This window comes from Toxotes jaculatrix, chromosome 12 (genome assembly GCF_017976425.1).
Source record: "Toxotes jaculatrix isolate fToxJac2 chromosome 12, fToxJac2.pri, whole genome shotgun sequence".
In the NCBI taxonomy this organism is placed as follows: domain Eukaryota; kingdom Metazoa; phylum Chordata; class Actinopteri; family Toxotidae; genus Toxotes; species Toxotes jaculatrix.
The window spans coordinates 21,255,593-21,270,216 of NC_054405.1; the positions used below are offsets into that span (position 1 = coordinate 21,255,593).

General features: G+C 40.7%; 1 protein-coding gene across 7 annotated transcripts; it reads right to left on the bottom strand.

Moving 5' to 3' along the window:
• Positions 1 to 122: 122 nt before the first annotated feature.
• arfip2b (ADP-ribosylation factor interacting protein 2b) lies at positions 123 to 14,368 on the bottom strand. 7 transcript variants are annotated; one of them, XM_041051211.1, is made up of 10 exons: positions 14,073 to 14,368; positions 11,395 to 11,505; positions 8,364 to 8,396; positions 6,485 to 6,593; positions 5,826 to 5,882; positions 4,093 to 4,208; positions 3,678 to 3,899; positions 3,307 to 3,464; positions 2,815 to 2,989; positions 123 to 2,675 (listed from the first exon to the last, which is right to left on the bottom strand). In XM_041051211.1, the coding sequence occupies exons 2-10, from the start codon at positions 11,491 to 11,493 to the stop codon at positions 2,520 to 2,522; spliced, it is 1,125 nt and encodes a 374-aa protein (XP_040907145.1). In that variant the 5' UTR covers positions 11,494 to 11,505; positions 14,073 to 14,368; the 3' UTR covers positions 123 to 2,519. The 7 variants fall into 7 exon arrangements, with proteins under 7 accessions (XP_040907145.1, XP_040907150.1, XP_040907143.1 ...); XM_041051216.1 differs by lacking the exon at positions 5,826 to 5,882 and adding an exon at positions 4,695 to 4,781 and having other exon boundaries at positions 8,340 to 8,396; XM_041051209.1 differs by having other exon boundaries at positions 8,340 to 8,396.
• Between the last annotated feature and the right edge of the window lie 256 nt (positions 14,369 to 14,624).

The following is a 14,624-nucleotide window of genomic DNA, read 5'->3' on the forward strand; positions in this document are numbered from 1 at the left end:
ATTTTGTGTTAGGGAGAGGAATTTCGTAAGGGGCAGGTTTGGAAAAGAGGAATCACATTTTGTAAATATTGCTATGTGGCGGTCAAACAGACCAGGAGCTGGAACTGCAATTGTAGCCGCAAGTGAGGCCAAGGTCTTACTGAGTGATTTTTTTTTTTTTTTTTCAGTCAGGATAAAATACACTCAGCTGACAAACAGACGCATAAGAATTCAGAAAACACAAGCCACCAAAAAAAAAAAAAAAAAAAAAAAAAAAATCTTAGAATCCATTTGTGACACTTGCTTTTCATCAAAAATCAAATCCACTCCCTTACATAACTGTCCTTACGAGTGTGGCTTAAAAAGTAAACCCGGAAGCATGGCGTTATGCCACTCCATGCAAGCTGGCACGCAAAAGGCCAAGAGTAGAGCATCAGTGCATTCACACATATCTGCACCTATACTTTGGATTGCTGTTTGCCATGCAAATACAGAGGAGACAAGAAACTGTGGAGGACTAACATATTAACTGATGGAGATTTCATAGAGCTCTCCCTTCTGTTTCTAGAGTTAAATGCAGCATGGTAAAAACATTCATTATACTGGATTTTCTTTATTTGACTTCACAGAGGCATGGCACTAAGAAATTAAATAACTTTCTATTAATTACTTTAGAATTTTTTTTCTTTTTGGAATACATGAGTGACAGATTTGGTTAGCCCGAGGCGTGTTTTTCATGTTAGTGTCTACACTATGCCTTAAACTTCGTACTCATAAATTGAGCAATTTGCCCCAACCAGAAGCTCCAGTGTACAATATGTTGATTCCAACAGATTAACACATACGATGAACATAATAAATACAGTGAGGCATAAAAATTCAACATTACATTTGTAGTACCATGCCAATATTTCGTGGCAACACCCTCTCCCTTAATTGTCAACAATTCATGATTGTTTACTACTGTTATACTAAGACAATGTTTCAGTTACGGGAGATAAATCAAAAGATGAATCATTAGTGCTATTCCAATCAACAACTACTAAATTAGAAGATTTTATGTTGTAATGTTAGAATTAGTAATATTAGACAGCTACAGTAATCTTCAGTGTGAAGAAAGGTAACCATAGACAAATATATGCTGCTATATAATAAGAGGGCTGAATGATATGACCATAGATGATATGGTATGACCTGGAAACACGTTTCCATGTATCATGTATCAGTGTGAAAACAGGATGCAACAAGACTGTTAGACAGTTAAGTAATGGAGTGAATCCATTTACGTTTGTTGGATCTTAACAGACTGTCAGACCCATCTTACAAAGGTCAACTGTCCCTCAAAGTCTCCTCAGTCCACAGTGAGACTGAATCGATCGATGTTGTTTAAATAACCCATGAAAACGTAGTGAGGCCCGTCATCCAACACACAACTCTTTCAGTTCTCTTTGGGTAAATAAAATACAGTTAGTAAAGACCCAAACCAGTATAACTTTGGGAAGCTGTGGCAGTGTTCTTTAAATAACTGTTGCATATATGAGTTGAAGTGGAAAAATTTTCCGGTTACAGTTGAAACCTACAGTATTCCTGACAACTACAGGCTAAACCCTGCAGTACGTGCAGCCTAAACACCCGCACACACTGTCCAAACAGTACACTGTCCTTCACTCTGAAGCACAAGACATACAGCTGACTAGAACTGAAATAATTAGAAAAAAAAAATATGATAGTCAAATTAACCCAACACTAAACACACCATTGTCTTTTTTTATAAGCTACAAACAATCATATAATATTTATTTCAAAAGTGAAACAGTACTTAATTTGAAATGCACATTGATTTGAAACGTCTGCACGTTTTTTTTTTTTCCAGTGTACCACACAAATCATCGTCCATGTGTAGTTTGAATTATTTTTCTGAACTCAGCACATTAGCTCATTTATAAGGAGGCACACTGGGAGAGTGATAAGGTTTGGACTGATGTATAGTTTGGTTACATCTGAATGTGTTTTAACCATTTTTCCTTTACTCGTCTGTCTCCGTTTCTAAGATGGTGTGGGGCTGAAGTTTAACTCAGAACACTGGGAGCACTTGAGGAGTACAATAATGGCCATAAAAATGACGAGCACAAGCGCACACAGCAAAATAGTGTTGAGATAGAGGGGAGGGCTGAGTTAAATGGCAGAGAGGGAAGGGAGAGATGGAGAGTTTCTCTGGGAACAAAGCACGAGGAGAAGGTCAGAGTGGAAAAAAAAGGAAGTTGGGGAAAGAGGCACTAATAGCCCCCTGACTGTTCATGAAACTAGCCATGTAGTTTCCTGCTGCATTCAGCCCATTCATGAATAATACCCTGCAATTCATCTGTCGAATCCTCCTCCATCTGTGCAATCATCCAGCCACACGCTCATCTCATTTCTTCATCCACCCAATTATCTGTATGCTCTTCCCTCTGTAGTGGTCCTCTGTAAGTTAGGGGTTTCAACAGGTAACAGGTGGAGGTGGTTAAAGAAGGAGGCTGTAGGAGGTCCAGCAGGCCCTCTCATTGCTCCTCTAACCAGGAGGGCTTGTCGGCCCCGGGAGGCCTCAGCTTTATGTTGAACTGCTTCAGCGTTTGCTCCAGCTGTTGCTGGTTGCCAGCAAAGTACGCTGAGATGGCATTATGAAACAGCAGGAGCTGCTTATGCATCACCTTCACCTGAGAGACACAGACAAGGGAATTTAGGAGTTTGTGTGTATTTTATTACAAACAAAACATTCTGAGTCAACCTGGATGTAGACTTTTTTCCCACTTGGAAGATTGATGATGATGCTGCAGGCCCCTCCCACAAACTAACCTTATTCTCCTCCAGAAACTTGAGTTTAATGGTGACGTCTGAACGGAGGCGCTCATACTTCTCCTTATGTACTTGGTACTGCTGCTGAGCAGCATCTATACGGGCCATGGCTACAGCATCTCTCGGACCCATACTCAGTTCCTCCAGGTCTGACCGGTAGGCATCAAACTCCAGTCTAATAAGAAAGGCAGAAAAAGATCCAGGCTGAATGATTTTCAGTGTCATAATAAAGGAACCTTAAACCCTATCTGTTTGGTCCTTATATTAATAAATATAAGAGGTTTTATGTTCATATTATTTATTCTCATTAATCCTGATTGAAGTAAAATCATTTTTAAACTTGCAATAACTGATTTTTTTGGCCTGAAACACAGTGTGAACACAACATTGACAGTGATACAGGACAGTATCAATGTTTCGGTGCTCATGTTTTGTCTTTGCGATTCAAGCCTCTTGGAGGAAAAGAATAATGAATGTACTGCTTGTCCTTACCTGGCATTTTCATACATCTTGATCGTCATCAAAGTGTCCTCCATGGTCTTGTTGACTAGTGTGTTGATGCTGGACACAAAGAAGTTAATGGCACCAAGAAGAGTCTCCCCATTCTTACACAGCAACTTCTGAGTCTCTGCATTGTAGCCAAACTCATCCTGAGCAGAAAAACAAGGCATGAACACACACAACAGATCACAAACGGTATTAAAGCTTTTTATTGCTGTCTAAATAAACCTAAGATAATGAATACTGGCATTAATGTAGCTCACCAGTACAGGCTGCTCACCTACTGTTATTCAACTTTTAAGCTAGTAAGTGTTAAGAGAGGTGACATAAAAAAACGACATAAATAAATTCTGAGGCCTTACCCGTAGCTCAGGAGATTTCTGACTGAGGTCAGCAAAGGTGTCACCCAGTGCATGCTGGGTCTGCACCATGTTGTAGAAGTGGTTGGTCAGTGCTCTGGCCAGTCGCAGCACATTCTCATATTTCCTTTTAGTGTCTCTCAGCACTTCGATCTGGGCCTCCAGCTCCAGGTCCACAGTCCGGGAACCCCGACCAAAACGCTCTGAGATCATTTGCTTCGTACACTGACACGATGAGGAAGACACACAGGGACATAAGTAACAAAAAGAAATTCCTTTCTATGACTTTATCGTACTTGAGAAAGACATGGGGAGAAGGAGATCTGGGTCAGAGACACAGCAAAGAAAACTATTTGATCCAGAACACACAAAAATAAAAATCAGCAGGTAGCTCTTTATCACAAAACATTACCGATACCTTGTAAGTGTTGAGACCCCACTTCTTCACTGTTTCTAGTTTTTCCACAGCCACACCCCGAGTTATTTCTTCTGCCGTCACTGACGAGCTGCTGCTGCTGTGGTGCATGTTGGAACCTGAGAGATCAAACCCAAATGCAGACATGATAAACAACAAAGACAAGCAAACAAACACATTCAGGTAAACATCAAGATTAACCCCAGCAAAGAAGAGAGAAAACAGAGAATCTCGACTACTTAAAGTGAATCAAAACGATGCTGCATTCAGTAAAGACAAACTGAGGGTGGTTCCTTAAATTTGTGTACTATCTTGCAACCCAAGTCCCTCACCACTAACCCTTGAACCACATGCGCAGGAGTGAAACAGAGTTAATGGGTGAGTAGCAGGAATATGAAGAATTTTAAACTGGCAGGAAATGTTGGAAATACTGGGGAAAACTTCCTTAATATTGCAGACACCAAATTATTTTTATTAAGCTCTGATAAAAGGTGAAAATACTATAGACTGCACAGCTACTTTGGGTCACCATGAAAATGGCAATCTAGTTAATCTATGTAGAACCTACTGAATGTTCAAGCGTTGAACTTAACCCTCTCCAGTACCTTGGTATTCATGTGAGTGGCTTGCTACATGGCAGGTGACAGTACTGCCTGGGGGAAAGCTACTTCGCCTGGACTTCATACGCAGGTCTGTGACAGTGGATGGGTGGTTGTAAGGGAGGGTATGGATGAAGGAATGGTTCGGGGTGAGTATGGATTAGGGTGGGGTGTGGGTTTTTTTTTTTTTTTTAAATAATGGGAATATCAGGATCAGGATTTAAAATGATATTTGGATATTTAAGGTTTAAACATGAAATAATTATCGAGGATGAACAAGCGTGCCAAAAAAGGAATGAAAACGTAGGAGGTGGTTTGTGGGGAGGAGCAGGGAGATGCAGAAGAGACAGAAAAGTAAAATAACAAAAGGGAGAAGAGGAGGATGAGGAACGTGTAGGAGGGAATTGTGAAAGGGAGGTGGAGGACAAAGATAGACAAGTACAGAGATGAAAAGACAACATTTAGTGCATGACAATCAGTGAACAATGCAGACAAATGAGTTATGGTGAAGATGGGGGCAGTTTGAATTGCAGCAGTACTAAACAGTGTGATACTAAATTAACTGGATCGGCCTGTTATTAAATAATAATAAAAATGATTATCATGAGAGAAATATGAGCTTATAAAACTAAAAGTTTACTTAAGTTCTTGCAATAATACCTTCCTTTTGCCATTAATATTCAAGGTCTGGATACAAATACACATGAGGATGGGTTCTGGTTTGCTACAGGGAAGTGTAGACTCATTAAAGGATGAGCTCATACCCGCAAAAAAACAACAACTAGGAAACAGAGGAATAAAATGTTAGTGAGATGCTGTAACAGAAAAAGCCCCACAGTATGTCCAAGAAAAAGAGCAGCAGGCAGAAGTAAGGACACTGCCCTTCTCCCAGCTAAATGAAAACACACTCTGTGTAAAGAACATCTTTCCAAAATGAGATATCCATCATGTGAGAAAAATACCTCACATTTTGTACTGTAGAGGAACATCTTGCTTACCAAATCTTATACAATAGTATTGATAGGCTGGATATTCTAGATTCTATAAAAACCCAGCATCACTAAAAATGATTCTATCAGATTTTGGAAACAAGTTCTCCATTATTAATAATAATAATAATTAGGTCTAAGGAGCCACCTAATCCTGTAACTGGGATCCTTTTGTTAAACTCTGCATTGTAGCGCACAGCAGGGCCTGAGAGAGAGAGAGAGAGTGTGGGAAAAGGATGCAGAAACATTATTATCTGGGCCTTGAACTAGAAACTTACATCAACCCCTCAGCAGACCTACAGTATGATGCAATGTATTGGATCCATTTATCATTCAGTATGAAGTCATTTTTGTAAGTTTTGTAAGTCTAAACACATCCTTATGCACCAACAGATGACTGAATAACACATTTAGAAGGTTTTAAAAAACATTAGCATAGTATTTCCATTAATTTTGGAGATTACTGCGGGTTCCCAAGTAGTTATACTTGCACTTTTAAAAATTCATCTTTCTTCTGACACGCATCATTAACTCTACCACCCTGCTTTACCCCATATCTGCACACAGAGCCATGAAATCCGAGTAATACGGCCCACTAAGAAACACACCACCGATTACCACAAATTAACTGCAGCACGTGCTCATGGGAGGACTGACAGGAGGTCTGAGAGATCAAACACTGCATGGTCCTCTGAATAAACTCACAGAAGGACTCCCAGGTCACAGATGGAGCAGAGAGTCAACAGAAGGAGTCAAAAATGGGACAGTGACAGTCAGAGAGAGAGAAAGAGAGAAGTAGGACTGTACCTTTGATTGAGCTGGTGGGGATGATACCCTCTGCTGTTCCTCCATACCCCCCTGATACAATGCTAGTCTCATTTAGATTGGGACCCGATACCATCACCTGCTGTAGGTCCTGCAAAGTTTAAACGGCGAAATAAAAAAAAAAGAAGAAGAACAAAGGGAAGGGTTTTGGGGTGGGTTGGGGTGGGGATGTGTAAACAGGCGATTATGACTTGAGTGTTACATTCAGACAGTGTAGACAATGTAAGTTAAAGACTTCTTCACTAGAGGGGGACAAAACACTACTATGTTAGGAGGGTTGGTCAGTACACACAATTTTTCCGGCACTGGCTAACTTCAGCTACATATCTGGGAAGCCAATATGGAAAACTATAAAGTGTGTGAAAGACAGAAAACACACCACTAAAGTGCACAGTCAATAATTAACCTAACAAGGGATTTGAGTTGAATCAACTGCCATGATGCTGCTGAGAGCAAGCAGGGGGGATTTATATACCACAGCTGTGACAGACTTAAGAGTCTAACCCCAATGATCTATGCAGCAGGAAATGCTCAAGCAAACTATTTTCTCCTCCCACCCATCACAGGCTTCAGTGGACCTCTGGATCATAAGGGGAACTTTGTTATGAGCCACATGATCCATCTTGTGTTGTTTTCTTTAATTAAACTCACTGTTTTCTTCTGTCTGCCTTCCTGCTCGTGTATAAGCTAGTAAAGAAAAAAAAAAACATTTGTGAGGGAGTCATGGAAAAGGAATATCTGGCCTGAACAGATTTCTCTCTTTGGCAAAGCGTATGTGAGCCTTGGTTTCTACAACAAACAGGTTTACATTTTTCCCTCAAGCCTGTGCTGTGAGCAAGCCTCTTATTTCATTTGCTACAGACAATATACAGCAACTCAGCTATGGGCAAAGACCAACCTGAAAAGGAAATGAGAGCTTAATATATGGGAAACTTCCTGAAACCTTAGACTCTACAGTGAGACTGTGACAAGGAACATACAGAGGAATGTTCCAGAAGGAAGGCAGCCATTTCCTTTTGGTAAACAAACACAAAGAGTATGTTTGATGCAACCAAACAAAAGTTAAAGTGCAGCTGCTGTGATTTGTGCCTTAGAAGTCAAATATAATTCAAAGAGGGAAACGAGAATGATGAAAGTTATCCTCTTTCTACAGATGTACCAAAGCTCCTCCTCAGGGCCGTATCTGCTGTCACGGTGGACTCTCAGTTGACTTTCTTGCCGTAACACAACTACATTTTTTTTTTTGTTACAACTGAAACATCGACTGACACATCAATACAGACCAAGTGAAGCATCAACCAAATGCACCAACATTACAGCATTAATATGACATGATGATTATTAGTATGCCACCATGTTTTGTTTGTTTGTGATCAACCAGCACCCGCTAGAAAAATTAAGGGATCACACTCACACATCACCCAAGTGAACACACGCACAGAATCTAGGCTATATTAGCTCACTCAAGACGACATAGGCTGGATGGTTTTGAATCTAATTATCAAATGGAAAAGGATTTTTATGAGTTCTAAGTGTTAGATGTCAACTATTTTGTTAACACTAGTCCTTTTGAGGGATATCTCTCAAAAAAAACATGTCTAGTTTGAGAGACTCCTTCCAGTTAAGAGTTAGTAGGAGCCAGGTTAGCAGGGAGCACAATTCAAGCTGCACAGTGGTTTGCCATAAAAATGAAATATCTGACACTTTGTGAAATAAACCAACGTGGTGATGCAAGGCAATTTAACGCTGCGTAAAGCCAAACCACTGAGCAGTGCTACACACCAACATGAACACACACACACACACACACACACAAATGCACAAATGGCCTGCTCACCCTGATGCCTCTGGAGCTCCCTACCTTCTCATCTAAGCTCCATTGCAGCTTTGCAGCCTACACAGAGATGGAGGAGGAAGGGAAGGGAAGGGAAGGGAAGGGGTAAGGGGACAAGGGTGAGGGGGTCAACAAACACAACAAGAACAACAACAACAAAAAAAGAGAAACAAAAAAAAAAAGGAAAGGAGACAAAAAGAAAAATCCATGACTAAAATCATGAAACAAGATAGAACGATGTAAAAGAAATCCCAGAAAAATTATTGTAATGTCCACAGACAGCAGGGATGTGAGATGGAGAGCAGTGATGACTGATATCACAGCAGGTCAGGTCAGGATTCGTCATTCAGGAAAAGTGGATCATCTAGTCCACTGAGCGAACATGTTTTGCTTGGCGTGTTACAGCACACCACTTTGCATGTATAATGAGCTACCAAAGCTTTGCCATGATATTATTCCATCACTGTCTGGACACAGAAAATACTGATTTAAATTCAACACTGTAAAAAATTAATGTGTTCATTTACAAGACATTCACAGGCATTAAAAGAGGAAAAAAAAAATCAAGTAAAAGCTGTGTACACATATAAACATCCACACAAACCAACCAAATTTTGAGTGCTCAAACTCCAGATAGTACACTTTGATTACCAGGACAGGGAACTCTCTCTTTTACCAATTCAAACTGGGTCATACCAGGAACGGCCAACTGGCCTTCATCATAGCACCAGTGCCAACTTCTGCAGCCTACAGTGACAGTTTTCAACACCTAGCCTCATGCTAACATGGATATTTTAACCACACAGACACTGAACCAACAACGGAAAAACGTGCTAAGAAGGACAAAACCTGTTTGACTATTTTTCTCCTTGATTCAGTTTGTATAGCTCTCTCTTTAGAGATCTGCCTTGTGTTGTGGAATCTGTGGGAGAATGGCGACGCAGACACCGATCCCTCCCTGGACAATTTGTTGACACAGCGCCTGTTCCCTGAGATAAAGGAAACTACAGCGCCTTTAAGTCATCTTAAAATAGCCTGGCTGTCATATAACAGTGAGGTTTGTTTGCCTGTTTTTGTACACGTGTTGTACCAAACACAGAATGCTACATCATGATAGATATAGATAGCAAAGGCTCTGCTTTAAAATGCTGCAAACCACCGTTTTTTGAAAATAACTGAGATTCTAACAATAGACTTGGGATGTCTTCAAACCAATAGCACGAGCAATCACTTATGGGAAATTGTGTATAAACAGTATAAATGTCTTAAAATGCTGCTGAATTTCTCAACAGACACAACTGATCCACTGAGATGCATCTGAAGCTTTTGCCAGGATGCTGCTGGCTGCCTATCTGTCACTGTCAGGCTGCCAGTCGCCATCCATGTTCTGACACAAGAGCAGTGCTACAGCCTCTGAAACCAGACTTCTGCTCTTCCTTAACCTGCCAATCTTCCTCTATACGTGCATGAGCAATCCACTCTGCTGCAGCTTTAGACCAAGTGCTGCACAGCAGATATCAATCTGATTTCAGAGGGCTTTCACCCAAGGACAAAGCACAGCCAGTTTCAGATTAATTGCAGAGTTGCTATGACAACTGGTTAATATCCAGCACTAAACAGTGAGGATAAACACATACATGAACACATTAAACTGAAGTAGCCACACAAAATGGTTGAATACTCGCTTCACAGTGCAAGCTAGGTGAAAAGGCAGGGTTTTTCTTTTACTACCTGAGTGGAGCCATGCAACGTTTGGTGAGCAAATAATACAATTAACTGCCAGCGCTTCCACCAGGATCTTTAGTCTGTTTGTCTAACAAGGTGTGACCCGGGATGTAGGACAATAAGCAACCTGTTCCACCTTACTTACTCTGCCGTTCCGCTGTTAGTTCATTCAAACAAACTCTAAGACAGCCCTGAAAAGGCTGGACACGAAACCCCACACTGCAGCATAGCGTCTTTTGCCATCAAATGAGGCCCACAAGAGCTTATTCCTACTGTAAATAATCAGTTCCCACCTGGAGAGGAACAACTACAGCTGAGAGTTTAGCATTTCAGTTTGGCACCAAGTCATCAGGTTAACCAAATACACCAGAGATGTATGTGCAACCTCGATCACAAGCTGTTAATGGGAACAACTGGTTCCCGGGGCGACATCTGGACTCCAACACCTGATTTCCCAGTAGGATCTCTTTCCACGGTTGTAGCTAAGCAGGCTAAGGAACACAAGGACTTCCAGCAGCGTATGACAGGCAGTGCATACTGCAGTAACAGTTAAACCCAGGCAAAGAATATTTCACAGCAAGAGAATGAAATACAGCTTCAGAACGTTGTTCTGATCGGCTGAATACAGGTACGTTAAGGCAAAAAGAGAGAATAACAGTAAGTGAATTTTACACATTCACACAGTCAGGGATCAGGACTGAGAACTGTACTTACTAAGACGAACAAGTACTAAAGTGTACTGTACATTTTACCACGGAGTGCCACTACGATGTGAATAATATGAAAAGAACCAGCTCACTTAGCTGATCTTGTGATAGCTAAGAACAATATCCGTCACCATTATGTCAACTTCAAATAACTGAAGGCACACATTTATCACACTGTGATAAACCAACAGTAAAATCACATAATGACATCAGCCGGTTTACATGTTTGAGTTTCTTCATGTGCTCTCATGTAAACCATACAGCATAACCTTCAGGGATAGATCTGTATCACTGAAAACATCATCAAGTTAAGGCAATTGTTAGAATTTCCTTAGGGGAAAAACTAAAAGCACAGAAAAAAAATATTAGGGTCTTTTACATAGTAAAGTGTATAGTTAGATAAATGACTGAGAGTAAATAACAGTATTCTCTGTACTCTGTTCTGTTTGCTGCAGTCTGGTTGTGAGTTTGCCTGTTGTTGGCCTGGGATTGCGAGTGGGTAAACACAAACAGATTACACATTTGTTTCCTTGTGTAAGCTTTAAATAGGTAAATAAGAACTACACAGGGTAGTCTAAAAATGGTACACTCAGTATATTGTCGCTGATGCATTAACTGTGACCCACCTGTTCAAGGCTGTCGTCCTCTGGTAGTGTCCCTGTGTCACCGTTACTGTTGATAGGAATCTCCATTGTGGCAGCTTTGCTCATAATGCTGTCTGTCATAATGCACTATTTCTGAGAGAAATGGGCAGAGGAAGAGGGAAAGATGAAGTGTGGATGGAACAAACTACTGTATGTAAATAAAGTTAAAAAGGTAGAGATGGAAAAACAGTGAGGCTTTAATGCTGCTTTGAAGAGGAGAGACCAAAGAGCGTAGTAAAAACAGCCAAATCATTAGGCAGATGGGAATATAATTGTCACAAACAAGCGAGGAGGTGGTTTTCAAAGAGCAAGGCTACCGCTCGGCATAAAAACAACACACCTACGAAAGCCCCATGCACAGCAGCCGCCACTACAATGAGCTGTCTTGTTTAAGTGGCCACTCTACTCAATTAAAAGACTGAATATGAGCAGCACCCACTCCCTGAAAACCCCAACCAGAGGGGAAACAGCAAAATGTTTACATCAGCATTGTCTAGTCATTCAAATAGGTCAGACAGATTTGGACCAATACACATAATCCCACATTCAAGCTGTACGACTACATATACATAATAACATTTGCAAAAAATGCAGGGTAAGCAGTAATATAACTCCTATTTTTGGCTTGGACAGGAATAATGAATTCACAGCTTAATGAATTCACTCCCACAATAACTAATGAGGGGTCTGTGCGTACTGTACGTGTGAAAAGGCCACAGATGACGGTGCAAATTTAAGGCGAATTTGAAGAGCTACAAATGTGGGAGATGCTCATCGTGATTTCCACACCGCAGGGCAAATTGGCGGCTTAACAGGTAAATGTCACACCTGGAAAAACACCATGTACAGTAGCTCTATATAAAGGACTGGAAACTGCATATGCAGGTAATGTATGCTAATTTTATCAAATAATTACAGATGGAGAACAAGCAGCTGCTACTCTAAAAATTTAATATAAACATAAATGTACGAAAGCGGCTGCTAGAAGACAAATCAAAGAACTTCAATAGCTGGTTAAGGAAGTTTTTTTTTCCATGGAGATGGTGTGAGTTTAAATCACAGCACTCATTAAGACAGGATTTGGGCTCAGCTGAACATTCGGCACAGCTTAGCACTAGTTCACTCTGCTGTTTGTGAGAAATAAAACTGAATGGTGGGGTTTCAGGAAGTGAACAGAAACAAATGCATCAGTGACAGAGTAGTGCTTTACTTCCAGTCATTGATTATGATACACATAAATTGATTCCCTAATTTATAATTCATTTATCAACATGCACAGCAGACACCACAATGTAATTATGGACATTTGGTTTTTAAATTGATAGTTAAATGCTGATAACAGATCTTCATGAAACATAACCACTATTATTCTTTTAACCCAACTGGAAATAGCTTTATTGACCATTAAGGTCAGTTAAATTACTGGCACCAGTATCACAGATGTTGCTTGAAGGGAGGTTTGAGAAAGGCTTGTTTACATTTGCTCTGACCTCACCTAAGTTGGTTTACCTTTATAAATGCACACTTTGCCATGCCCAGGCCAGTCCCTGAGGAATGACACATCCCTGTTGACTTTAGAAACTTTATCACAGAATAGATGTGGTTCTCTTGCCCAGTGATACTCAACACAAAAACACCCCTCTAAGACAGCTTACTGTATCTGTGTCAGAGCTTTGGGATTAAAAAAAAATTGCTTCTTCATATGAATTGTTCTTAATAATCTCAACATGCGGGGCAGTATGCTGGAAACCCAGAGAAAAGTCAGCTTACTGATCTCACATTCTACATTTACAGCACAAGACTCTGAGCTAAGAGACTACAACAGGCCTTCATAGACTGAGCTGAGCAACCAAATTTGCTGCTTTGCATAACCTCTACAAATGAAGCAGGCGCTGATTGAGCTTCAGTATTTACCCTCCTTAGGTGCCTCACTCCTCTACAGTATGTTTCAGTCAAGACACTTAGGCCAGGCTGAACCAGTGTGAAATGGCATAAGCGTGACAGAATTGTTGACAGTTTATAATTGGTAATAACTCGAAACAGCCATTTAGCAGCAAAAGGAAAAAAAAAGTTCTACATCAGAGACATGTACTTTGCTATTATTTAATATTCTGATTAGTGTTAGAATAACGTGAGTCATCGTTTGCTTTTGTAGTACGCGACAACTTGAAATCAACTGCACGACTTAAAAAAAATCAGAATAAATTACTAATATTAAATTTCTGACGCAAAGACTGGGTTCAAGGATAAGGGTTTGCACATCTGAAACCATGCGGCTGGGAGCCATAACAGGTGCACCATAACAGGTGTACGGTTATTCTACCTACAGCAGGTAACGCTGGTTTGGCCTCCGGTGGGTTCAATCTGTCCGGCACGGTGAAGGTTTGCTTCGGCCGTAAAACAAATAAAAGAGCATGCTTTTTGCTTTAAAATGTGCAAAACACTGAAGCATTTTATTTCAAACTGGATATGATTTTGTTTCCAGGGGGAGGAAAAGGCCTGCTTCCAGTTCATACATAAAACTGTTCAGAGAAAGCTGGTTAAAAATGGTTAACAAGTGAGTTCACTGTGCACAAGCCGGCTGCCTAACAGCAGATGAAATTTACAATGAAACCCAGAAAAAAAAAGCAAAAGGGTCGTTTAAAAGCGGTTCGACTTACTGTGTGCTTGGTCCGGAGCTGTTCGGGAAGCTAACGAGCAAGCTAATAACAAGCTAACGCCAGTGCATCCCAGTTCATGCGCGGCTTAGAGGAGACTGGTGTGCCTTTTGTCAGCCCAAGGAGGGAAAAAACTGCCCGAGGGAAACAACGCAGCGCTCTTGTTTCAGAATATTTTTTTATGGCATAGCAAAGTGAAGTCTCGTTGTCGCTGCGTTTGTCTTGGGACGCCTCGTAAATAATCCTCTAGCCTCCGTTTTTCAGTGAAACCAGGAGGAACGCTTTACGGAACTGACGACACCGAGGGATTCATTTCGCAGACGCGCTCCAAAGCAAAGAGCGTCTATTTATATGAAGATGGATCACTCCTCACAAAAGTTACAGCCACGGTGCTACCTGTGCTAACCTTCACTATTCCCATTCGGTTTATGTTCCAAGGCAATATATTAGCAATATCATACTAGTTGTTTCAAACATATTGTAGAATCCACTTAATTTTAAACTATGTATATCTGTGTAGTCAGCGGACTTTGAGCACATTTCCCTGTCACGCTC

What these genes read in the sequence shown, in the direction of transcription:
- arfip2b (XM_041051216.1), bottom strand. Translation starts at nt 11,493, where the DNA reads ATGACAGACAGCATTATGAGCAAAGCTGCCACAATGGAGATTCCTATC. An exon ending in AGGACGACAGCCTTGAACAG is followed by an intron (nt 8,397 to 11,394) that starts GTGGGTCACAGT and finishes ATCTCTGTGTAG; the next exon opens with GCTGCAAAGCTGCAATGGAG. An exon ending in GGAGCTCCAGAGGCATCAGG is followed by an intron (nt 6,594 to 8,339) that starts GTGAGCAGGCCA and finishes TAAACTTTGCAG; the next exon opens with GACCTACAGCAGGTGATGGT.